General features: G+C 42.9%; 2 protein-coding genes across 2 annotated transcripts; one reads left to right on the top strand and one right to left on the bottom strand.

Moving 5' to 3' along the window:
* Positions 1–2,801: 2,801 nt before the first annotated feature.
* Positions 2,802–16,061, bottom strand: LOC124681253 (DNA polymerase delta catalytic subunit-like). Its single transcript, XM_047216187.1, has 30 exons — positions 15,764–16,061; positions 13,973–14,083; positions 13,783–13,889; positions 13,528–13,687; positions 13,095–13,290; positions 12,878–13,013; positions 12,634–12,771; positions 12,315–12,392; positions 12,129–12,220; positions 11,332–11,398; positions 10,887–10,958; positions 10,085–10,171; positions 9,124–9,243; positions 8,949–9,047; positions 8,523–8,630; positions 8,334–8,429; positions 8,078–8,143; positions 7,905–7,961; positions 7,716–7,803; positions 7,528–7,607; positions 6,736–6,849; positions 4,609–4,723; positions 4,359–4,531; positions 4,212–4,283; positions 4,028–4,102; positions 3,853–3,942; positions 3,613–3,773; positions 3,331–3,404; positions 3,147–3,234; positions 2,802–3,046 (listed from the first exon to the last, which is right to left on the bottom strand). Exons 1-30 carry the CDS (start codon positions 16,059–16,061, stop codon positions 2,959–2,961), a joined length of 3,306 nt encoding a protein of 1,101 aa, XP_047072143.1. The 3' UTR covers positions 2,802–2,958.
* A 7,648-nt stretch (positions 16,062–23,709) lies between these two features.
* On the top strand, positions 23,710–24,753 carry LOC124681254. Its single transcript, XM_047216188.1, has one exon. It carries the CDS (start codon positions 23,710–23,712, stop codon positions 24,751–24,753), a length of 1,044 nt encoding a protein of 347 aa, XP_047072144.1.
* The last annotated feature ends 390 nt before the right edge of the window (positions 24,754–25,143 follow it).

Raw genomic sequence — 25,143 nt, 5'->3', positions numbered from 1 at the left:
CCGTATTCTCCTTGAGCATTCCCATCAAAATGGAAATCCTCGATCCACTAAAGGACTTTTGAGGGTGCAACCCGTACAAGCTTGAGATAAGCTAAACAACTTAATTGGAGGCTTCCGAGTAAACTCCACGAGGATCCCAAGCTTGAGGCAAACTTCAACACTATTGGAGGCTCCGAGGTAATTTTTCACTAAGACCACACCGCAACAAAAGGCCACACCGCCAGAAAGGCTACAACACCACAAAGAACACAACAAGTCGTCTAGGGTTCCAAGAACCCTAGAAGTACAAGCTCAGGGTACAAGCACCCGAGAGAAATCACCCATGAAATCTCATTTTACCGAATCTTCGTACAAAAATTAAACCGATTCACCTTATGCAATGGCAAGAACAGAAGTGCTCAAATCCTTCACTCCTGAATTTTAACAAAGCTACAAAAACTTACGAAGGAATAAGGGAAGAAGAACAAGGAAGAAATCCACAAAAAAACTCTCAACATCTAGACCAAGTTCCCCTCACTAAGAGAAGATTTTGATAGTGTATTAGTAGATCTAGATCTCCTCTCTCTTTTCCCTTAAAAATAATTTAAGAATCATGGGAGGAATCAAGAGATATTGCAAGCTCTTCCGGGTCAACAATGGAGGTGGAAGAAATCAGAAGAGCTACAGCCCATGGGAAAGAAGGGGGTCTTTTATAGGCCTTCCCAAAATCTGACCGTTGCAGAATAACTTACCCAGATATTCCGGACCGGAAGGCTGGAGATTTTGCATAGCTGGAACGGAGATTACTGCCTTACCCGAGGGTTTCGGCCGAGTCATCGGCCAACTTCCGTGACTCGGCATCCGGATGCAAGGTGAAAGAAGATAGGTCGAAGATTACGGACCCCGGACCGAAGATTCCATCCAGGTTCCGGCCTTGCATCTACATGGAGCACTGTCAGGCGCATCGTGAGGCTGGATTCCTCCGGTCTGGTGGATCGGAGATTCTGGCCTGGTCTAGAGACTCCAACCTAATCTTCAGCCTACCTCTAGCCTAACATCAACGTAGACCACATCCTGATGCATGCACGTCTGGAAGTGCTAGGGTAGGAGATTCCGGCCTGACACCCGAGACATTCGGTCTAGGCACAAAAACAGCACATACCATAATATCTTGAGATAGCGAACTCTGATTTAGGTGAAACCAATTTTCTTGGAAAGAGGAAGACAAGAGCTACCTCACAAAAAATGGAAATACTAGAGAATAGGTGGGGAAGAGTTTCCATGAATTTAGAGGTGGAACCTCTTAACCCGAAGAACCATGGAAAACTCCAAACTCGAAAACGCAACAAGTTTTTCGTAAGAGATTCGTTTTCGATGAGCTAGATCTTGTCATGAGAATGAACACAAGCTCTAAAACATCACATGGATAAGAACCAAGAACCAAGAGAGATGATGCAAAGCATGCAACGGTTTGAGCTCTCTCCGAACGATACGATCAAGTTACTCGTTCGAGAACCTTCTTGATAGTGCGCCCAACTATCCTATAAAACACTCTCACAACTATGCCACAAAACCGGTAAGAAAGAGACTATCAAGAATAAACCTTGACCTTGCGCTTTTCACTTGAGCTAAATTATAAAGATCTTGACCGCTTCAAAATAGATGAAACTCTTTTCTTGATTGTGTTTTGCTTGATAAAGTCTTGCAAATCGCTCTCACATAATCCACTATGAGAGAGCATCTTCTTCGGCATATCTTTACGTATCCATGATCGCAATTTGTATGACAAACTCCATCTTCTTCAATGCATGTTATTTCTTTTTTCTTAATATTGCTGATCTCAGTTTACTAGATGCACATGACATCTCACCTATGTCATCGATCTTGATCTATACTAATATCAACTGATCTAACTACATTAGAATCTACTATTAGCAACCTATCAAACCTAAAGTTTCTATATGGTTCAGACGTTGCCTATGAACAATAATATGTTAAGTTGGTCAAATTCGATGGATACGTATAGGACATCGTAATTGTCATGAATTACTGAAACAACACATGGAATGCTCCATGCTACTTTCAACATACACACGACATGCTCACTGCTATACTTCCTCCGTGCCATAGCTTTATCAGGCATGATCCCAAAACTTCATTTGCTCCCATAACTCTGCAACCTCCTAGGCTATACATGTGTATTTAAGCGTTGGATATGAACGAGTGTATGCATGCACCAACTGAGGGATGAAAGACATGTAGTGCATCAGTGATTGAGCAGAATAATAAGACTCACATCATGGTACTACCTTAGGCTCAAAATATTCAACAACTGCAGACTTGCAAACTAGTATAGGTACATGGAATCAGGCTAGCTAGGAAACAGATCATCCGCCAATAGTAGAGCAAAAGAAGCTGCCCGGCCCACAGCGAGGAACAAGGAAAAAGACTTGGCCCCACTGAGCAGTTTGTAGGATCAGTACTCCAGACATTTTCCAAGTCCACAAAACAACTGGAAATGCAGCAAGGTTATTTGAAACATGTGAAGCTATTACAAACGAAATGAAGTGTACAATGATCAGTTTTTTCATCTATTGCCAAACTAATTGGATCAAGACAACACAGAAAAACATACCCACAGATCTTTTACACATCAGTAGATCAGCCGAACTACTCAACTACGCAGCAATCAAACTGTCAGGGTTGTTAATGCCGGGAGATACAAAGTTCCTACCAACTAGACATGCGAGACGAACCATACAACAAGCCTGCTTTTTCTGGTACAGCCAAGCGTCCAAGCCTACTTGAAAGCCCACATTCCAACTCAGGGCAACCTGTGATCTCCGTAGCCCTGGCCCATCATGCATCATGATGCAATCACGTGATCTGGAAGCAGCATGCCACTCCAGTAACACCTTTCTGGTACATACGAATGAGTTGGCAGAGCAAAAACATGCAAGTTATCCGAGCATTAAGGACTCAGAAGTCCCAACGATCAAGCTGCACTCTAGCTTCAGCCATGTCCTTCTGCGCTTTCCTTCGCCGATAGAAAATGGGGCAGTCCCGACTGCAATGATAGCGCCGGCAGGAGTTTTAAGCTTGTCATTAAAGTACAAAGATTGGAATATGTTGATAAGCAACTGCGGAAGGAAGGAACATTTGCAAACCTGGTGCAGAGAACGTCCTGGTGCAGGGAGCCTTGACACTCCTGGCACTGTGTCCATAGCTTCCCAAAGAGCATCTCCAGATCAGAAACTGTGGATGTTAAAAATAAACTAGTCAGTCATCCAACGCTTGGGGACGGTACCTTTTCAACACACCGAGAAACATTTCAGATGATTTAGATCATACCATTTGCTACGGTTTTGCAGTATAACTCTGCTTCTCTTCCCTTGCAATGTGAGCAAAGTGTTTGATTGGGACCACTGCAGGGTGAGAATAAGTCAGTTAAGAAACTGTGTCTTAAAAAAAGGTAGTAGAAAACCGGTTTTACTGCTGGAATGAGGATATTAGAAAGAAAGCTCCTGTTTTACAGTACATCTGCACTGCAATATTAAATATTGGAAAGCAAATGCGCACAACTCCAACAGAAGAATAGAGTGCACGGTTTTTGTAACTTATTAGGAGAATCACCTTATAACTGCTTTGCATCCAAGACAAGTCAATTGTTTCTTTGCAAATTTCATTATCCCGCTATTTGAAGGAGTTGAGATTGAAACAGCTCTGGTATGACTTCCATGAAGCAGCTCTCTGCTGGCATTCTTCAGAATTGGTTCAAATATTCTCAACAGTGGCTGACAACAAACATTTTGTAATCCATTAGAAATGCGGAAAGAGAAGCTTTGAATATCAAGGAAAGTGTTGTGGACAAACTTTGCTAATTTGATTCTCAAGGTAGTAATGGGGATCTATTGGTATGTTATTATCCAGTACATAAATTGGGTCTTCTGACTTCTCATATGCCTGTATGCAGAAACACAAATGTATCAAAACAATACTACAGTATGAAGATAAACAACTCTGCCACGAGAAATACACATAAGTTAACCTTTGCCCCTTTGGCTGCTTTTATTATAACATAAGGAACTCGGTCACCAACAGTTGGTGCAGTAGCAGCATCCCTCTGTTCAACAGAAACAAAATTAATTTCAGCAATGTCAGTCATGTGCCCCCAATCTCAACAAGGAATGGAGAAATATAAGCACCATTCAGCAAAGAATATCAGTTGGTACCTTCCGCATCCTCTCAGCAAGCTCCACATGGGCAGCTTTTACAGCATAGTCCTCTCCTGTTTTAGTCAAACCCTGCAGATCAGAGTCATTATGAGTAACCAGATGAGGATGCCAAGCTTTATGATATTAATAGGCACACTAATTCACCTTCGTTATAACTAGAAGTGACAAGTCCACACGGTTCATTAATAGATCGGATATGGTGTTCTTGACATATTGAACTGCACCAGGAATGTCTCGGTCCACTAGTAATTTATGAAGGCACTCAGTTACCAGGTTCTTTACCAATAAACAGTTGTCCCTTCTTACTGTTTCAATACCTGTAAGCAAAGGTAGAAGAATGCATGTTAAAGCACAAAAGTAGGATCACCCATCAGAAAAGTACTACACAAAATACCTTTTGTATCCATTTTGTCAAATTTCTCAGGATTCGTCCAGTACAAACCAGCATATCTCTTCTTGCTGATCAGTAGATATGGGAAATATATTTTCTCAAACTCTAGCTTGATGGGCTGCAAGACAGATGTCAAAATCAACAAATATATTAAACTTCAAGCTATTAATTAATAATTAAATTGGATAATTCTGTTATAAACTAAGAGCAGGAAGATAAGGATTTGAATTCAGCTAGACTTTATTGCAGGAACAAACATGCTACACTGACAACGTATTTATGCACAGTAGTTCCTGAATCTGATCTGATATTGTGAGATACAGATCAAAGATTGCTCCTACCACGAATAAAATAGTCAAACCTCATACAGAGAATAAGTTAAGGTGACAAGACGAAACAATCACAACATACGTGAAAGACTTAGCGAGGCCAGACAACCAATTTCTTTAGTTTTTACTAGTATCCCTTTGCTAATGTCTGCTGGTTCTTCCTGTGTCCAAATCGGGGCACTGGACTATTTGTCCTTCATTCTGTCCAAGATCTTGGAGCTTAAGTTTCAGACTTGGGAACCGCTTTATATGGAGATCATTATACTAACAGCAAGGAGCATCTGGACTACAAGACATGATCTTGTCATTGTCCATCATGTCAGAAAGTCATACCATTTATTTTAAAATGGACAGCTGGCAGTTTGTAAATTTCACTTTGTTGCATTTAATATTTGGACTAGCACCCACTGCTCATTCTTGGGGTGACTGATCCCTGGGGGCTCTAGCCCCTGCTCATCCCTGCCCTTGCTGGCCTGGCTGGCTGCACTAGTTTGTTCGGCAGCTGGTGGGAGAAGGGTGCTGGTAGTCAATGTTGGAGGTGTGCCTGGCAAGGTGGCTAGCTTGGCTAGCTGTGCATGGGTGGCCCAGCCTCCGGTAGTAGGCAGGCATCGGTTGGTACATTGATGAGGTAGTCAGCAACGTGCCAGGGGTATTCCATGACACGTGCCTTGACCCCTTGCCTAGCAGCACCTGGCTTTGTGTGGCTAGCTTTCGCCTTCCCTGTGCGCCGGCATCATACCGCAGATCTGGGCATCCTTGAAGCAAATCTGGGTCGGCTGGTGCTGAGACATGGCCAAGCTCCTTTTAAAGGCGGCGCCATGGCTGTTCTGAGCTGGTCCTGATGTGCAGCCTGTGGTGGCCTCTCTTGGTGGGGCGACCGTCAGGTTATCATGATGACACGGTTGCAGGCGGTGCTAGGATAGGATCTTGTGTCTTTTTGTGGGCTTGCCGTTAATGAGTTGTGGTCATGGTACTCAGTGCTCAGCTCTCCAGGCGGAAGCCCTTCATGATCTTTGTTGGTGCCAAAGGCATTTCCTCCTTGGTGGTGTCATCGAGGAGCACGCAGATTCACCTTCATCCCTCGTGGTATAGTTCCAGGTGAAAACCGAGATTCCGGATTGGACGACAGCAGACAACATCACTTCCTCACTGGAGGCCTTGTTCTTGGAGGACTAACCCTAGGTTGGCACATAGGCCAGTGGCACACACCTTCGCTCTCAGGTAGATCCTACGTGCACCCATTTCTTGTCAATATAGCTGTAGTGGATGCACATGAGCAGAGTACGGAGGATGTCATGCCATGTCATCTTGGTTGGATGAGGTCACTCAACGGGTATTGACTGAAGGTATCTAGTGCATGTTGCAATGGGCAAGGAATGTGGCTATGTGTAGTGGTGCAGTGAGCACAAGTGGTGTCTAGAGGTGCCAAGGCATCGGCACCAGCAGTTGTGCAAGGCCAGCGGTTGAAGACGTCATCTATCTTTACCGGAGCAGGAGGCAGGAGCATCCCTATTCTGCTTTTTTTTCGCAGTTGGGTTCTCTCCTGTGGTGGGGGGGTTCCATCCTGTTTGCTTCTATGGATGGCATCTAAGTCGGGGTTTGTTTGGTGGCGTCTATTCCAAGTTTATCTGACAGTTGCTGGTCATGGTCATTGCATGGAGGTGCAAGATTGCATTTTCTTGAAATATAACAATATTGAATTACACTGCAGGATCATTTGATTCATTTCCCAACATTCTCCCACAAAACAATGCTATGGTTATAGGTCAACAACAATATTCAGAAATAATTGTCTAGTCACCTTAATAAATGTTTCACTGATAAAGTCTGCAGCTTCTCTTCCCAATTTCATTGCGTCCTCAACAGTAGAAACACCAAACTGTACCATCACAGAATCAGTATCTCCATAAATCACCTGTAATGTCCAAATGAATTTGCGCAAACCATCAGAAATGAATGATAAGTATCAAAGTCTAACAAATAAACGCACCAAGCATATAGATCAAAGCATAACAAAGGGTCCTGTATGCGTATCGGGAAGTGATTATTATGCTGATATATACACTGCAGTGATCGAATGTATTGGAGCAAGATATCACTTGAAGAAGGTCCTCAGCATGCCGCATATAAATTTGGAAAAATCAGAACCATGTAACTGCAACCAGCTGTGAGAATGGCATGTGGGTCCAGATCCCACATGTCACTGACACGTGAAGTTTTACAAAACTGCCAGCTTTGCAGGGATGTCACAAAATAATTTTGGCACTATGTTCTGCTGACATCTAGCCGAAACTAATGTTGTGCAGCTTTGACACTCCATTTGTGGGAAGGATTTGCCACTCCATGTCTCACTGAGATGGCCCAGTCCACAAGTCAGTAAGACATCAAGTGGCAAAGACTTAAGTGCTAAGCAAGTGAGTGTGCAGACATAACTCATCAGTTCGAATCCGATATAGAAGCTCTAATGAATTAATATCTGAGGTATCACATGTTAAATAGGTAGAAAGGCTTGAACCTGGTAATGTTGAGTAGATTAGTTAACATGAATATTTCAAGTTTATATAAGCAGAAGGTACGGGAACTAATAGTTCACCTCTGCATTATGCTCATAGCCATTAAGTGTTGTGAATTTATCTTCAACAAGCTTCTTTGTATGCTCAATCATCTGTCTACCTGTGGAACAAAATAGCTTCAGTGTTTCGTAATTCAAGATGTATCTGAATTTGTTAGGCTACTATACAATGAAATATGGATCATTTTAAATGCAAAATTCATCCTCACCGTAGCTTGTCACACTAGAAGAAATCTCTAAACAGGGTAATTGACCAACAGTAGCTCCAGTAAAACCATAAACTGAGTTTGCACTTATCTGAAATAGAACCATTAAACAATGTCAAGATTCAAGTACTGCACATCTAATGTAAGACTCTTTGAGGGCACTGAGAATGGTAGGAAGAGGATACGGGGTACCTTTAGGGCAAGCTGACGACCATCAAGAACTGCGCGTTCAAATGGGTCCTTTGCTTCCTGTAAGTTATTGGTAATTTCACATAGGATCAAAGACATGCATTGCACGAATCTCTAGCATTACAAAAAGGATCTTGACTACAATCTTTTCAGGGTAATAACATGGGAGAACATACCTTCAAATCTGCTTTTGCTCTTTTTCGAGCAGCCAACAGTTCTTCAAGGATTTCAGGAAGTATACCCTGACATTGGACAGTACTGGTTAGGACACGCTACTTGTGTCACGAAAACCTTTAACCAAGCTAAGAAGCAACGAAAATATATATATATATAGAAAATGAAGCTGGTAACCTCGGCATCAATCGACGCACACAGACATCAATCTTTGACTAAGTTATTGCAAGAATTTAAAGTATGCCAGGAAACAATTACCTTTTGCAATTCTTGTTTCACAAATATTTCACCAGATGGGGTTTTGTAGAGGCTTTCTGGAGGCAAGTTGAGTTTACGGACATCTTCAGGGGGCACCTTAAAGACCATTTAAATAGTCGTTAATCCAATTTTCAGATAAAATTGTTTTCCCAGATATTAGCATAAAAATTGGGGGAAAAATGTGTTTACCAAAGTGCAGTAGCATAGGTTATGGGCCATCATGATGGATGGATACAGAGAAGCAAAGTCCAAAGTTGCAATGGGTTTCTCATAATATCCAGCCCTTGCCTCCAAAACCTAAAATTGAAGGGAAATATAAATTACGAAAAACAATGACATTTGACAATAAAACCGTAATGGAACTATTGCCCGTTGCATGACCAATTTAGAACTGAATGTTCCCATCTATAATTGGTGCACGAAAATAACTTTTGCATTAGTAGTAATAGCATAGTTGTCAGCCTGGAAATTTTCCTTAGCATACAAAACAAACATATGTACTGTCACTTCAAGGCAAGCTATGTAAAGGGTCTTAATGTGCAGTAAATAGCTGCTGCCGCAAGACAGAAAAGAAACAATGAGGTAGGAAAATGCAGATCATGTAGGAAAACTTACAGTTGCACCTTCAAAGGTATCTTGTCCAGAACCTTGGCCTTTCATGTTTGGTATAACAAGGTTTCTCTGTTTTGCTTTCCTGAGCAACTGCGAGAGGACCTAAAGACCAATTCAAATTCTTGTTAGAATGCTAGGGTGAAATATTTTGATTGGCAGGATTTGCTGTTGTTTTCACCTTAATGCTTTGTCCCCTTGACAGCAGAAATGAAATAGGGACTCCTGTGACCCTCGCCATCTCTACATAGTTGTAGATGTACATCAATTTATCTAACAGTCGCTGCGGAAGATAAGCATCCTGTGTGTATGTTAATGGGAAAGATTAAAGTATGTGAGGATCAGGTTCCGAGAAAAGGATAGTAATCAACTCAAATATAAACATTTTACAGGACACTAAGCAAAAGTACCATCCTAGCTTATAAAACTAAGCTTCCGGCAGACCTACTTACCAGAGTTAGAAAGCAAATATTTTCCCGTGCCACACTCGTTCTTCAAATCATTAAATGTTGCTCATTATTGTGGAATAACATAATTTTCTTGGGAAAAATTAAGTATACCTCATAATGTGATCAGGCAAAGAATAAAAGGTAACTTCCTAGGTGAAATAGAATATTATAAATAGAATGCATTCATGTATTTTATTGTCCAAAATCATAAATTATCTTGTTTTAGTCTGGACTAGGAACTCTTAAGACGATAGTAATATTGCCTTCCAAGCTGCTACATACATTAAGAAAAATGCTTTCGGTGAATCAGAATTACAATCCCAAACTCATGATGATGCCAAAAGCCTGAACAGACCACAATGTACATATTTTATGATGTTAAGTGCAAGAACAATATATAATTATTCCTTTGGGTGAACTGGTACTAGCCCATCTGGGGAGCTACAAGGACATCTTGAGAGAGAGATAATAAAATGCCCAGAACTAATCTATAACTTTGCACTGAATAAGGATGTGTGGATCGCTTTGATGCAGAGGCCGGGGCTATGTTTCCCTTTTCAAAAAAAAAAAAACAACTAAACAGCATACTTCAGTTAACAGTTCAGCAGTTCAATACTCCCTCCTTTGAACTAAAACCACGACAAGAATTATGGAACAGAGGGAGTAGCAGATAATTGAGGACATTAAGCTGACCTTCAAGCAATAAACTGCCAGACGCCTTCGTGTCTCTGAGTTCCCATTTTGAAGATCAGATATAATTGAATGGTGAACGTCCTCTTTCTGCTCATAATGTTTTTATCAGAACAATAAATAAAAGTATAAAATGCAAATATTACTAGCGATACAGTACTAAAATGACTCGTTCATAAAAAAGATTTAAAAGAAAGCCATGCATCAGGTAAGCACTTTGCAGCAAAGAGACGATTTTCCAAAAGACCAGTACCACACAATCACAACTACAGAGCAAGTGCACTTTCAGTTTTTTTAGTATTTCCAATTCAAAAGGTGTTCCAAACCTTGATCCATTGCAGCATAATTTGGTAGCGTAAGGGTTCAAAGATCGGAGATAGGGCACTGATCCTCAGAACTAGCAGGGCTCGTTGCCGACAAGGAAGAGAAGCTCTGAGGCTGTAGAGTACTTTTGATTATTTTTCTTGCTTTAGAGAATTACCCGATACACCTTTATATGGGTGAGTTGGCTTGTCCACAAGACTAGGATCGTCGTTTTTCAATAAACTGTATCTCCATTTCCCTAATCCCTAATTAAATAAATCTCCATTCCTAAGAACATAACTCTTCCCATAACAAGATAATCTTTACATTCTAATCCGAATGCTTTCTGACTAATAATGGGCAGATGGCGCTAGTGTCGTAACCCCTTGCATGGCCTTGGCCAAAACCACAGCACACATTTAAATGATAATGGTATGGCTATGAGTAAATATTTTGGGGTGTGCTGACAAAAACTACAGCCACTTAAAATGATTGGACTTACTTGTTCTCCAAGAAAATGTGCAGATACAGAGTTCAATGAATAAGAACTCAGCTTGTAGTCCCTTTGCATAGCCTGTGCACATGCAGAAAGTACAGATAAAAAGAATAATGAGGTACTGTTATGTGGTCAAAAATTGAAAATAATAATAACTACTACCGCTGTTCCATAAAACAAGGTGTATATTTTTGGTCAAAAGTCAACATCATGTAAGTTCGACCAATTATTTAGAAAAAAGTAAAAATATTTCAAATATTTACTAAGTAGACTATGAAAGTACATTCGATGGTCGATCTATTGATATCGATTTGGTGTCGTAGATATTTAATTTTTTCCATATAATTAGTCAAACTTGTAAGACGTTAACTTTTGACTAAAAATATACACCTTATTTTATAGAACAGAGGGAGTATGGGTCTAGTTAATATGTAAAACAGTAGATGACAACCTGCAGGAGGTCGAATTGTACCCTTCCCTCCAAAGTTACATCTTTACTTTCACGCGTACCATATTGCCTGGACAAGAATGCATCATCAGCTTTGTTTTTCATGAGAATACTGTACAGGTATTCAATCATCATTTGCTAATTGCTATGTTTTACATAGCAAAATCGTGTCATTGCACCTTGCAGGGTCATGAAATCTTGTAGCATTAGCATGCGATGATTAAGGTAGGGTAAACAATTGAAAGTGTTGTAAAGTCTACACTAAAATGGCATTTCCCTAATTATCCTTCATTGCAGAGAATGGCATTAAGCAACAAATCAAGTTTCTACTCCTCGCGACAGAAGCCGCGTTCTGCTATGCATGAACCATGAAACTATGCCGTCAGAAAAAATGTGGATAACATATCTGGAAATGACACTGCTAAAACTAGTTATAGGGCACTAAACTTCTGAACTATGAACGATATGTCCTTGTTTGCATTGAATGAGCATGGTTAGCATACTTTCAGCTAAATCAGACCATAAAATACTAAATCTGCAACAGAAATTATCCATCACCATTCACCAGAATCAAATAAGCATACGCTGCATATGTAAGCACACAAGGAAAACACATAAAAGAAGCAGCAACATGTTGGAAAGAACCAAACAAAACTCGGATTATTGCTTAGCTATTTGACCATAAATGGACTACCGCTATAGATTTTGAACACTTAGTTGGCTATAACCCACTATGGGCGAACTAGATGGACCAGAAAGAACAAATATAAAATGCACAACGACTAACACTAAAAAGTAACCTTGAGTTGAAAGTAGTATCACGGACACGGACACGACTATTTCTGATTCGACCAAGCAGCGGAAACTCCACTATCTTAAGAACTTCAGCTCTCTGCAAATGTGTGAAACCATATTATACTAAGATACAGAAATCGCCAGGTTGGCCAAAGATTAAGAATGTATAAGCTTTACAGAAGTTCTTATACCTCAATAAGATAAGGAAGATCAAATTTGCAGATATTGTACCCGATTATAATATCAGGATCCGCCTCACGTATTAAATCCTGCAAAAGAACAAAGAAGAAGAAGGTTGTTCTTAATCGAGTTGCATGTCTACCATGAGACAAAGTACTTGAGTTTAGAAGAGCATAATTCAAAGAAGTAAATGCAAACTGTAGATACAAAAAAAACATCAAACTAGTACATGTTGTATTACCATGGATACAGCTTATATCTATATACAGTAATTGACCAAATAAGAACTGAGGTTGTGAACTCCAAATGAGGCATCAGTGCATCACTCACCCTCCAAGCAAGTAGAATATCTCTCTCTGTGTCAAATGACATTACATCAACTCCAACAATGGGAGAGCATGATTTAAGGGTCATGACATTCCGTACGAAAGGCTGGGCTTCTCCTTGAAGCGTGAGCAAATTAGCTATCTATTTAATCAAAAAAAAAGCAAGTCAAGACATTAAGCACGTAGAACAATTTGCATTTGAAACTACGTGGAAGCAATTATCAGAATATAAAGATAATGAAATAAACCTGAATAACAGGATCATGAGTTGGTTCTGGGAAATGCCCTTTGCGACCAGCACATTCAATGTCAAAACTTAATATGCGAAAGGGGGCCATCTTAGAGTATTCCCCTTCAGCAGCATGGCTTACCAAATCTGAGTATCTGTTGGTGGACTTAAGGAAAAAATATGATATCACGATTTAGAAATAGGGATGAAGGAGCTCAATTCAGTATGGAGGATACAGGCAATCCAACTCCAGCTGACAATAGGACATGATGCGAGCTGCTTTCCTGTACTTCCCAGCAGGAACTTCAAGCCAATTGCCACCAACAATGTTGCAATCAATCATAAAACGAAGGGCAAAAAGAATGTTGCTTTCATATGTCAGGAAACTCTTTGAACCAAGGCCTTCCATCGTTATACCCCTTTCAAGGATGCCTAAAATGCAAAAACATATGCAAGTTGCAGTAAGCCAGAAAAATGCAATGATGCTGCTAGTCACAGCCTCTAGGATGATCAGAAAAGATGGGAACAAAGAAAAGATCATAAATCAAATACTAATTCACTGCCAAATAACTGAAAATGTTCTTAGGCTATAAAGGTTGTTCATTACAAAGTAAAGGTAGTGAGGACAATAATGAAAGAAATGTGTAATGTTCTTAAACTAGCACTGACCACGACAACTAGCTACCATCGTAGGTAGGGTAACTACTATCTTCAGGAAAGACTGAGATTTTTGTGGTTGGTAATGCATAATTGTCTGCTTCTGCACTAGTTCAACGCTCTTCACGAACTTTGGCACATTGCTACTCCTATTTGATTCCTTCATCCTCACCTGTAGTACATTGTGAAGAATGTATAAGAAAAGAATGCACTGCTGAAGTACCTTGTTTGAGCATAAGGGTCGACTCAAAACAGGATAGAAGAAACCTCTAGTATTTGTTTGAAGCGTGAAATATCATCAGGACCCATGCCTGATGGGCAGCTGATGTAGAAATATGGTTCGAACCCATGAACCTGGCAGCACACACTGTGACCTGAGAACATAGTATTGGTAAGCTGACACATCAACAGAAGCCACATTGTAAAGAAAACTTATTTGAACATAGAAATATAATACCTTCTCTGGTGACACCAAAAATCCTGATTATAGCTGCCGGGCCGGAAGATTTGGGAAGCAACTCTTTGTGGCTCTCACCAATAACATAATCTATATCCAGCTGCTGAAAAGCTAGATAACAAGGCAAGAGAAGAATAAGATGAGCAATAAGAAAACATAAAGCTTTCTCCATTTTAGTTAAACCAAACAGCTAGGCAGCTAATTGTGCTATGACAAGCAATCCTTACAAAAATCATTGCACGTGGTATTTCCTCTTTCTTGTCCCCCATGTAACGAATACATATTATAGAAACCACAAAAGGTGTGCAAAACATATGGAGGCTCACAGCCGTTTTAAGGGAAACGGACAACTTCGGAACTCATTTCGTAAGCTTTAAGCTTTATATAGTTTGTAGAAACTAAATCAATCATACACATATGCAGTTCCGCGTATCTATCCAAATTCCAATATGATAATGATTCCAAGATCCATCTCATTTTACCAGCGACACAACCAGGACACCGAGGACTGTCAGAAGTACACCCACGCCAGGGACAATTTGGTGCCTCTTGGAATGCAAAAGTTCTACTGATTCCAAAACCAGAAAGAACTGCCTTTGAATATAGCCACACACAGGGGCGGAACTACGGCTCGGCAACCCTGGGCAGCTGCCTGAGCTCAGCATCGAGCTGCCATGAAGTGCTCCACCATCACATGCATAAAGGCTGATCTGCGCAGATGTTTTTTCAGGCAGACAGAGTTACAGAGGCCATGTGCACTCGAACACACACCCTTAGTCATGGCCAGATAGGGGAGTGGAGCCATGGGCCTAGCTTCCCTGTTGCCCCACAATCCAGAGATAGTCCTGCAGCATGCAGCACGACATCATCTTGCTCTCGTTGGCCAACTTGAGTCACTAATTTCTCAACCATGCCAAGTGTGTTTGTTAGTAGCCATGGGAAGAAACATGAATTTGGTATGCTCCTAATCTCAAACGTTTAGGTCTCCTTTATTACAGGCTTCGCATGTTTTTATTGATTACATTCTTATTAATACTGTAATGTTAGTGGGCATATGACCAAATGAAAAGCCAGTTTTGTTACATTGTTGGGCAATACCACAAAGTCCAGAATAGTAAATTCTCCCTTATGTGCTGTATTATTTTTCATTACGGTGAGTGCGCAAGCAGAAAAAACATGCGCTGGTTGCTACACGCGCTCAATTTAACATCGGACACTTCTGCACCCAAAAATCATTATTAGGCTTGTGATTCGCCCGGGCTCCCCAAATTTTGAGGCTCCGCTACTGCCCTCATGATGCACAATTCATCAGTTACAGGTTTACATTCAATCACCTCACATGCTGACATGCATCAACCGAGTGAAGAACCAATTATTTGTGAGCAACCCTTCACAGTCCGCCAGGCCCACTACAAAGGTCTGCCTTCCTCAAAAACAAGTTGCTAGGGTTCACTCATCTGATCGGCGCATCGACAAATAAAAGAGGAACACTTATTTTGCCCAAAATGCACTAAATCGCCAAGCTCTATAGTTCGGACCGCTACATTTCGGATATAAACAAATCTGCGCCAAATCGCCTGGGGTACCAGAATACCAGAGCTCCCGAGCCCAGGCATCATCAAATCGAGTTAATCAAAGCAACATTCTGAACCCAAAAAAACTCTATCCAGTCAACTGACAGTTGCTGAAAAGCACGGCACTCAATCCGCCCCAAGATACGCCTTCCACGCAGACGTGAACTACCCCAGCTGGAGATCGAAGGAGAGCGGGTGGAGTGAAGGGGGGCTGTACCAACGGAGCGGGAGCAACCGGAGACGAGGTCGGCTGGGAGGGCGGGGCGCTTCCAGCGGGAGAGGCGGGAGGCGAGGGCCTCGTCCCGGTCGAGCAGCAGCAGCGCCGCCTCGTCCTCCTCCAGGATAGTCTCGTCCAGGAACACGTCCTCGTCCATCATATCCTCCTCCTCCGCCGCCGCAGCGGGAGCCGGCGGAGGCGGCTTCGAGGCGCCGGGCGGCGTGGGGTGGGCCCGCTTCGCCGCCGCCGCGGAGGGCGCTGCGGCGGGCGCCGCCCGCCGCTTGCCGGCTGAGCTCATCGCCGGCACCGGGGATGGGGAGAGAGACGGGGGAATGGGAGGGGCGGGAAGGCGGGGAACTGGAATTGGGGTTCCCGCCGTTGTAGGAGATGTAGGGTTTATACGCGAGGTGATTCGGCAATACGCCAACCCGCGACGTTGACGTAAACGAAGCTTGACGTGAACGAACGTTTGGGCGCGGCGAAGGATGTACAAATGTGTGGTACAGTGAACGCGCCTAGTTTCCTTAGAAAAAAAAAAAAAAGAGCAAATTGTATCTTTGACATCAAATGTGTTCCGGTCTTCGTGTTTGTCACTGAACTCGTAACTCGTAAGATAGTTGTTTGGTTTGTCAAACACGCGGAAAATCGTTAGAGCTTACTGTACATGGTGTTTGATCTTTGTTGAAAGTAATGATTTGTTAGATCTATGATAACCCCGGGTGACTCCAGAGTGGGAAGAATTACATTGAACGGAGAATTACATTGGAGGACTTGTTATTACGTACAAAAAGAGGTGGTTCGTCAAAAAAGGAGACTGGCCAATCAGCTAAGGTGCGAATTCAAAATTTACACCGAAAAATTAAATTGCACTACAACTAGGATTTAGGTGGGATATCACTCGATCACACTTCGGTTAAGTTTCTGCAGGAAAGATGAAGATACTTACAGTACAGAGAGTTGCATTTTGGCCCTAATTTGTGAAGATAAATCATTTAGTCTCACTCGACATAAGAGGAATTAATACATAAATGAGTCTTTTTGCTAAGCCCAATTATTTATCAATCGATGTTGAGCATCATATAATCTTCATCACACAAAAACGTGAAAATGTTGTCTCTAAGACAGTGAGCCATGGTTCATAAACTGAAGCTGAAAAAGGTAATGTTGAAGGAACAAAGGACACTGGCCTCTTCATTTAATCGTCTTTTCATGACGCTACGATGTTCAAACGTAGGACTCTTAAACTAGCTACTACCGCTCGGTTCCGAATAAGATGTTCTAACTTTTCCCAAATTATATATATCTAGGTGCATCTCAGTGTGTCTATTCACTCATTTTAGTATTTGTGTAGTCCACATTAAAGTATACAAAACAGCTTATAATTTAGAGCGGAGGAAATATGAAGCAAGAGGAAGTCTAGCCCCATGTGTGGGTTGTACCCCTTACCTAATGACCCATTGATTATTGCATCGATACTTTAAGCTCTTCATGTGTGTTCTAGCATGTGTGTCATTGAAGCTTATTTGCAAGTGACACAATAGAGACCCATATATCAAACTAAGTAAAATCTGCAAGGCTCGTCCATGCGACTATGTTATAACCAATGAGCCTAGAGTTGTCGGTGGGGTTTTGCTCCTAGCCAGTGGCGGAGACAGGCCCCAGGCAATACGGGCGTTGGCCCGGGGCGTGAGACTGAAACGCAGGCTACAGTAATGTATTGTAGCTACAGTGCACTAAAGATGGCATGTAGCTACACTGTAGCTACAGTACATCAAACAAGAAAGAATGTGCAACAAATACTATACATGCATCAATTTGATTTCTTAAACAAGCAAAGAAAAATGCATGAAGCTCGGGATAGAAAGAGAAAGGCCTTACCTAACTAGACATACATGAATGTCCCATGAGGTCCATGTGACACTTGAACCCCAAATCTCTGCCAAAATCTGCAATTTTCGCGGTCTTGTTGTTGTCAAGCATGATGTTACTAGCATTGCGACCTTATGGCTACCCGAGGAAGCTGGGGCTGCCCAGGTTTCACGAGTGAATTTCGTTGAAATTGTAGTCAAGAAACGTGGTTCAACTGATAGTTTGGTTGGGTAAGAACTCTTAGATTGACCATACATGCTGCCCAGGCTCCGTTCATGAGTTGGCTCCACTATGTATGAATGATCATGAGTTGTTCTTGTGACTTTTTTAGATGGAAAAATGAGCTAGTGTGGTGGGGTGTGTGGGGTGGAGGGGGCAGCCCCCCCCCCCCCATTTGTAAATAGCTTTGCCCGTGTGAATGATGGTTGGGGTACATTGATCGTTTGCAAACCTCCAACTGCATGCAACTCCATATATATCACGTCCTAGATCTTCACGAGTACCTATGAGATGGACGGCCTAAGCGCATCCTAAAGCTTGAATAGAATGACACAAAAATTGTAGATGTCATTCTTATCACTTCTCTCTGGGAAATATACTGCCTACTTGTATACAAATGCTTTGCGAGGTGCATGTAACAGTTGAGCGCCATCAACCATAGGATTTAATCTGATATTTGCTCGCATGTTGTTATCAAGCAGGATGTTGTTGACATTTTGATTATATGAATGATAAATGATGGAGTTACACAGGAATGATTAGGGTCCAAGACAGTTGATTGTGCATACGTGAAGATGCCCAAACTCTAGGGGCCACATACCCTATCTTCCCAGTTTGAACCCAAATCATGGTGGTCTAGGGCGGGGAGGGGGGCAATGGCCCCCTGACTTGTACATATCTATGCATGTGTTGAGCTTATGGTTGGGATTCATCCTCGATGTGCATCCTATACGTAAAAATTAAAACATCATAGGAAAATGAATATTTAAGAATATTACGATGGCATGCTGGTAGAAACATTGGAAGAAGTGAGTGGGAGGTGCCTTTTTTAGCATATCGTCATCTAGAGACGCTAGAACCAACTAGTAATTAATTTTCACGACAACAAGTCCCCTTGTAAAAATGAATCTAGGGTTTATACACATTAAAAATGTTTTTGTACTCAAGGGATAACATTCATGTAGTTCATGTTAATCAAAAGGCTTGAAATCAAAGAATATACATTAGTTTCCATGTAGTACTGTATTTTCTTAATGGTGTCCGTGAAGTTCATATCTAATGGTGCAAATCAGTCTATGTAATCAAGCATAGGAAAAAGGTGATCTATCCTTAGAAACAAACCCAACTGAGTACATGCCTGACATCGCTTACTAATAATACACTATTTTCCTTCAAGTATGAAAATTCTAAAACACGCACGGGGTAAAAATACATTAGAGCATGAATCATTGTGTGAGAACTTATTAGGAGAGTTAATTGCGTTAAGTAAGATTACCATTAGTAGATTGAGGATCATGTATAGTCTTATCAGATAAGAGTATCGTTAGCTTATAATATAATCTTCTTCGATTGAGGTCCATGTGTAGGCATGTCATTTTTAATGGTCATTTAACGTTTTGGGCTCCCTTAATTGGCGTGGGCTTGAACAACATGGTTTCAAAAAGACTCGACAGATGGGTTTAAGAGCCGTTTGTGAGAATGGTTGCACCTAGTTCAGCATACCTACTCAGTGGTCGTCACATTATGTAAAAAGTCACCTTGTAAAGCTCCCAAGCCACCCACCACGCCTATGGCCGCCTGTCATCCCCGATTCGAGACCTCCTATTTCTTGGCCGCATCTTTCGGTTGGGATATTATGCTCCCGCTTTGCGATTTTGCGCCGCTCCAACCACTTGCATCGTCTAAAGAACCGAAGGAGAAGAGGCAAAGAGCATAGGTGATGTTGCAAAGGGGAAGGGGGGAGAGAGATACGATGGAAGAGGTGATGTTGCGTTCACTTCATGTCAGGTGAAAAGGGAAAAACTAACGGTATGTCATGGTTGTGTTCAGTGAAAGGAAAATATAGAAGCGCTGGAAGTTTATCCCATATGGTGTGGCGTCTCCTATCCTTTCTTCGTTTGTTTTTATCTTTGGTCTGGTATGTAAGAAGTCTTTTTCAGTTTCACCGTGTGTGGCTTTATTTATAAAGTGTTGCGAAAACCTATTTCAAAGAAAATATAAGCACATACACAGTAAAAATTAGCGGTCAGACACAAAGTTTTCCGATCACCAAACACCAGGCTGCAGACAAAGCAAACATTGGAGGGCCAAATTGCCGGTGATCGATTCACGAACAGTCAGTGCAAGTCCTCGGAAGAACCACCCCTCCGCTTCAAAAAGAAGATGCAGAAGATCACGTCCCTGAACCACAAAGCCGCTCGCTTCAGTTCGAGGCAGCAGCAGCCCAATCTATCGAGGCCTCCCGCCGGCTGCTGCACCCGGCCGAGCTCGACGTCTATGAACTCTCCCTCGCGCTGCCACGCCGCGTCGGAGGACGGTGATGCCGGCGGCGTCGCTGCGACGGGGAAGACGATGTCTGGGTTCATCACGCACGCAGTTGGTTGATGATGCGCGCGCGCGGTCTCTGAGACAAACAAGGCACGTAGCTGTAATCAGAGTTAATGGATATAGACAGGGAATCGAGGAAAGCAGGCACGCGCTGGAAGCGGGAAGCAAGTCGGACAATGGTGATCGGCTGTGAGCCGGAGGTATCAGAGAGGGAGTCAAAATACTCACGGCGACCGGCCGCGCGCGTGCGGGCCCTGGACTCGTAATTAATCAGGATAAATTGGAATCAAGGCAAGTGTGTGCAGAAGGAAACCTGGTCCGTCTACGAGTAAGGGTACTTTCATTTATTTTACTACTAAGTCAATTTTATAACACCAAATTCGTATTTATAGCATCAAATTCATATTATTAGGTTCATCTTAAAATATAGTTACATAATATTACTATTTTTTTGTTATAAATATTGCTACTCCTACATCTTTATATAAAGTTGATCAAATTTAAAATAATTTAATTCAGTACAGAACTAAAAGTCACTTATTGGCGGACGGAGGGTGTGCTCATCTACCAATCAACAATACCATGGCACATGATCCAACAATGATATGAAGGACGACACCTCTTCTGCAGTGACCTTTGTGGCCGCGGCGTTGCCGATGGCGCACGCGTGTAAATGACGACTTGTAAAAGAGATGTTTAAAATACACAAGCCAGTTTTCTATTAGACACGAGTGCTTAGCTTATTTGTAGAAGGGATGCCAAGTTACACATCTATCTTATATAGAAAAGCAATAGTGACTTAAAAGATGTTTTTTTTAGCTGGGCTCGTCTTGAGCCTTCCGTCTAAAAAAAAACATCTATAAGTGCTTTGAACTTCCTTATCTCAGTTGTCCAAGAAAATTATAACACACTAGTGTTTCTCCTTGTCTTACGTAGCGAATGGGCATATACACCATCAAAGATCCAACAAGAGCAAGGACAAAATTGTTATGAGGAAGGTGCAGGGAGAGTGAAGAAAGGGAGGATGCTCCTTGCATTACAGAGATGCCTTTTGCTCGGACATATTGTTCCCACCTCGCCTCTACACCAACAATAGTTGTGGGAGCATGAGAGTGTTAGTTGAAGGCGGTGGAGGAGGAGTGATGGGATATCGAAGGAAAAAATAAACATTGATTCCGTGATTGGAGGAAGGGGTGATAAAAAATGAACCAATCACTATTAGGTACTCCCTCTGTTAATCTATACAAGGGGGCTTTGCAACTTGGGTCTAATATTGACATCAGTTGACCAACAAAACATATGTTATATAGTATGTCATACAAAAATATCATATCATTGGAATGTTCTTCCAAATTCAGATCACAGCTGGTATATTTTTTATGACCTATAATTTGTTAGTCAAATCGGTGATTAAAGTCAAAGTCAAACACAAATTGCAAAGGGCCTTGTAAATGTATACTCCCTCCGTTACGCAGTTTAAGAAATTTCTTTGACCATTATTTTGATCAGTAAAATATAAAATATATGTCATAAAAATTATATTATTGGAAAGATTTTTACATATGAATCTAATGATATAGATTTTGTGGACATAAAATTTATATTTTATTAACTAAACTAATGGTCAAAGTTTGTCTTAAACTGCGTACATGACTTTTAGGATGCGTTTGGTTCTCAGCCGATGGTTGCCTTACCAAATTATTGGCACGCCCGTGATACTTTCTGCTGTTTGGTTCAGTCCCAAATAATTGGCTAGCCCCAGCTCAGACCATGCGCTGCAGTGTAATTTTTTGCCAACGGCGGGCGAGACGTGGGCGGAGAAATCCTTCGCCAAAATTTTGGTCATGCCAGGATATTGGTAAGGCTGGCCCGGGCGTGAACCAAACGCACCCTTAAACCGAGACGGAGGGAGTACTCTAAGAGCAAAAACAATAGTGTAGCCGGCAGCCGGCTATAACAATTTGCCACATCATCTATAGTCAACTTATATCTAGTATGTACAATAGTAAGTTATAAAAGTGTAGTATTTTTACAACACATGGTCCACATTTTAGTCTCACATAGTGCCTAGGAGCAAGTGCTAGAGCTGGCTATAAGATAAGAGCTCACTTCTCTTCTCTCTCCTAATCTCTCTCCTCCAACTAAGCAAACTTATAATATTTTATCTCTTATAGTCAGCTGACTATACCTTATTGTACTTGCTCTAAATGGACCAAGGGAGGTACTGCGTGGCACCTTTTAGAGCAAGTACAATAAGTCCTAGTCAGCTAGATACATGGATTAAAATAATATATTTATGTCTAGTTGGAGGAGGAAGAAGAGCTGAGAGAATGTAAGAGCAAGTACAATAAGTCCTAGTCAGCTGGCTATAAGGATTAAAATAATATATTTGTGTCTAGTTGGAGGAGAGAGAAGAGGAGCTCTCATGTAAGAGCTAGCTCTAGGACGTGCTCCTAGCAAGTTGTGTCAATGAAAGGTGGCCCACTCCATTGAAAAAGTAGTGCATTTTTATAACCAACTATTGTACCGTTGGCTACAAGTTAGTTATAGATGACATGATATCTTGCTTATAGCCAACAACCGGCTACACTATTGGAGTTGCTCTAAGGCCAGCTATAGTCAGCTTATAGCTAACTTGTACAATAGTTGGCTTTAAGTATTGATAACTTTATGTATAAAAGGCCCACCACACATACTCACAAAGTGCCTAGGAGCACGTGCAAGAGCTGGCTCTTGCATGAGAGCCCATCTCTCTTCTCTCTCCACTTCTCTCTCATCCACCTAAGCAAAACAACACTATTTTAATTCTTATAGCCTGCTGAGTCAGCCTTATTGTACTTGCTCTAAGTGGGCTCTTATGCAAGAGCTAGCTTTAGCACATACTCCTAGGCAAGTTGTGTCAATGAAAGGTGGGTCATCCATTGAGAAAGTAGTACATTCTTATAGCTAACTATTGTACCTGTTGGTTACATGTTGGCTATAGATATCATGGCATATTGCTTATAGCAACAACCGGCTATACTATTGGAGTTGCTCTTATAACTTGTCAAAAGAAATAAAAGACATGGGATTAAATTAAATATTATTAATTTTTAAAAAGCATGCCGTTTTGTTGTCTCTAATGACTTGTTTAAACAAATTTTCAGGAAAGAAGACGTGGGGCTCTAATAACTTGTTTAAACAAATTTTAGACGTGGGTTCCTATGTCCTTGTTTTTTTTGGCCAGGAGAAGACGCGTAGGGGCCTGGCACTGGCAGAGGCAACGAAGCGGCGACCAGCCCACGCACGAAGCCCACCTAGAGAAGCCGAACGAGACCCAATCGCTGACGTGGCCAAAGGTAAATGGAGAAGGAAACGTCACGCGGAGAAGCTTCTAGTTCCAGGCTTGGCCGGAGTATAGATAGATGATATTTTCGGTTCGGTCTCCTTTCTTTTCTGTTTCTTCTCCGTTTCCTGCTCGCAGCCCGTTGGCCGGTACGGTAGCCGCCTCCCTCCCACGCGCAACACGGAACCCTAGCCGCCGCCGCCGCATGCGGAAGCCCACGCCGTTCCTCTTCCTCAATGACGTCTCCACCGACTTCCTCGTCGACGGCGACCTCGGCGCCTGCCCCGGAGCCGGCCTCTGCTGGCCCGACGACTCGCTCGACAACGTCCTAGGCTACGTCTCCATGCTCGACGACGGCTTCCTCCACGACCTCGGCCTCGACTTCTCGCTGCCGGAGAGCCGCCGCCTCCACGATGGCAGCGACTACGCTGGGCGGCCGCAGGACCACATGAAGCCGTACCCCGGCCCGCTGGCGGCGGCGCTGTGCGAACCTGACGCCCCCGGCGCCCGGATGAGCGGCGCGTGCCACGTGCTCGACAGCGTGCCTGGCGGGCAGCTCCCGCAGCCGCCGCCGCAAGCGCCCTCCTTTTCCTGCAGCCAGACGTCGTCCGGGCGCCGCAGCCTCTCGCCGACGTCCGAGCCGCAGGCCTCCGACGAGGACGACCTGCGTTGGACCGTGCTGCGGAGGCCGCACCAGCGACGCGCAGCGCGCAGGCGGCACGGCTGGCCCACGTGGACCCTGGCCCTCCCGCTCGCCCTCATCCCGCCCGCCGCCGCGCACGACGATGATGGCAACGACCGCAAGGACAAGGACTTCGAGCTGGCCAGCTGCTGCGACATTGTCGGCGGCGGCGGCAACGACCTCCCGCTCCCGCGCCCGCCGGGAGCTGGGCAGAAGCGGCCGAGGAAGCAGGCGGGGAGCAAGAACAACGGGAAGGTCGTCGGCAAGACTTGCACCCACTGCCGCGCCTCGGACACGCCGCAGTGGCGCGCCGGCCCGGACGGCAACGGCACGCTCTGCAACGCCTGCGGCATCCGCTACAAGATGGGCAAGCTCTTCCCGGAATACCGCCCGTCGAACAGCCCCGAGTTCAGCAGCAACGAGCACTCCAACCGCCACAGGAATGTCGAGAGGATCAGGCAGAGGAAGAAGCTCAAGGTCATGGCGCCCGAGGTGCCGCTCAACCCGGAACCCCACCAGCCCAAGCTGCTCCTGCCACTGCCAGTGTGTAAATACGAAACATCATAGCTAGTACTCCTACCAAGGCATGCCATGGTGCTCAAGACTCGATCGAGAGTTATCCTTAGGTCATTAATTAGGTGTATCAATTAGCTCATCGATCATGCATGGATTGCTTTTTTTAGATTCTTGGCATGTTGGATTTGATTCATTCATTCATTAGCTTCCTAGATCACAAGATGTCGTCAGTGTTTCTGTATATATTAGGGAGATCCACTTTAGGTTGTGTCAGTGTGGTAATGCAGCTTGCATACGGTTGCAATGGGACAGTCGCTCTCTTCAATTCCCCGTTGAAATGTGAGAAATTTCTTCTAAGTTTTTTGTGTATATAATTTGTACTATCTCTTGAGTATCGAGAGCATCCTGCCTTGTCACACGGCATCCACAGCGCAAAATCTG

This window comes from Lolium rigidum, unplaced genomic scaffold (genome assembly GCF_022539505.1).
Source record: "Lolium rigidum isolate FL_2022 unplaced genomic scaffold, APGP_CSIRO_Lrig_0.1 contig_37737_1, whole genome shotgun sequence".
NCBI classification, from domain to species: Eukaryota; Viridiplantae; Streptophyta; class Magnoliopsida; order Poales; family Poaceae; genus Lolium; species Lolium rigidum.
The sequence above is the reverse complement of the archived record's forward strand: the minus strand, read 5'-3'. Positions and strand labels throughout refer to the sequence as shown.

Excerpts from the sequence above, each read along its gene's own strand:
- LOC124681254 (XM_047216188.1), top strand. The coding sequence starts at position 23,710 with ATGCGGAAGCCCACGCCGTTCCTCTTCCTCAATGACGTCTCCACCGAC.
- LOC124681253 (XM_047216187.1), bottom strand. The coding sequence starts at position 16,061 with ATGAGCTCAGCCGGCAAGCGGCGGGCGGCGCCCGCCGCAGCGCCCTCC. Across the intron at positions 12,221-12,314 it reads ATCTTCCTTATCTTATTGAG|AGAGCTGAAGTTCTTAAGAT; the intron begins GTATAAGAACTT and ends ACACATTTGCAG. Across the intron at positions 8,631-8,948 it reads ATACCTTTGAAGGTGCAACT|GTTTTGGAGGCAAGGGCTGG; the intron begins GTAAGTTTTCCT and ends CTTCAATTTTAG.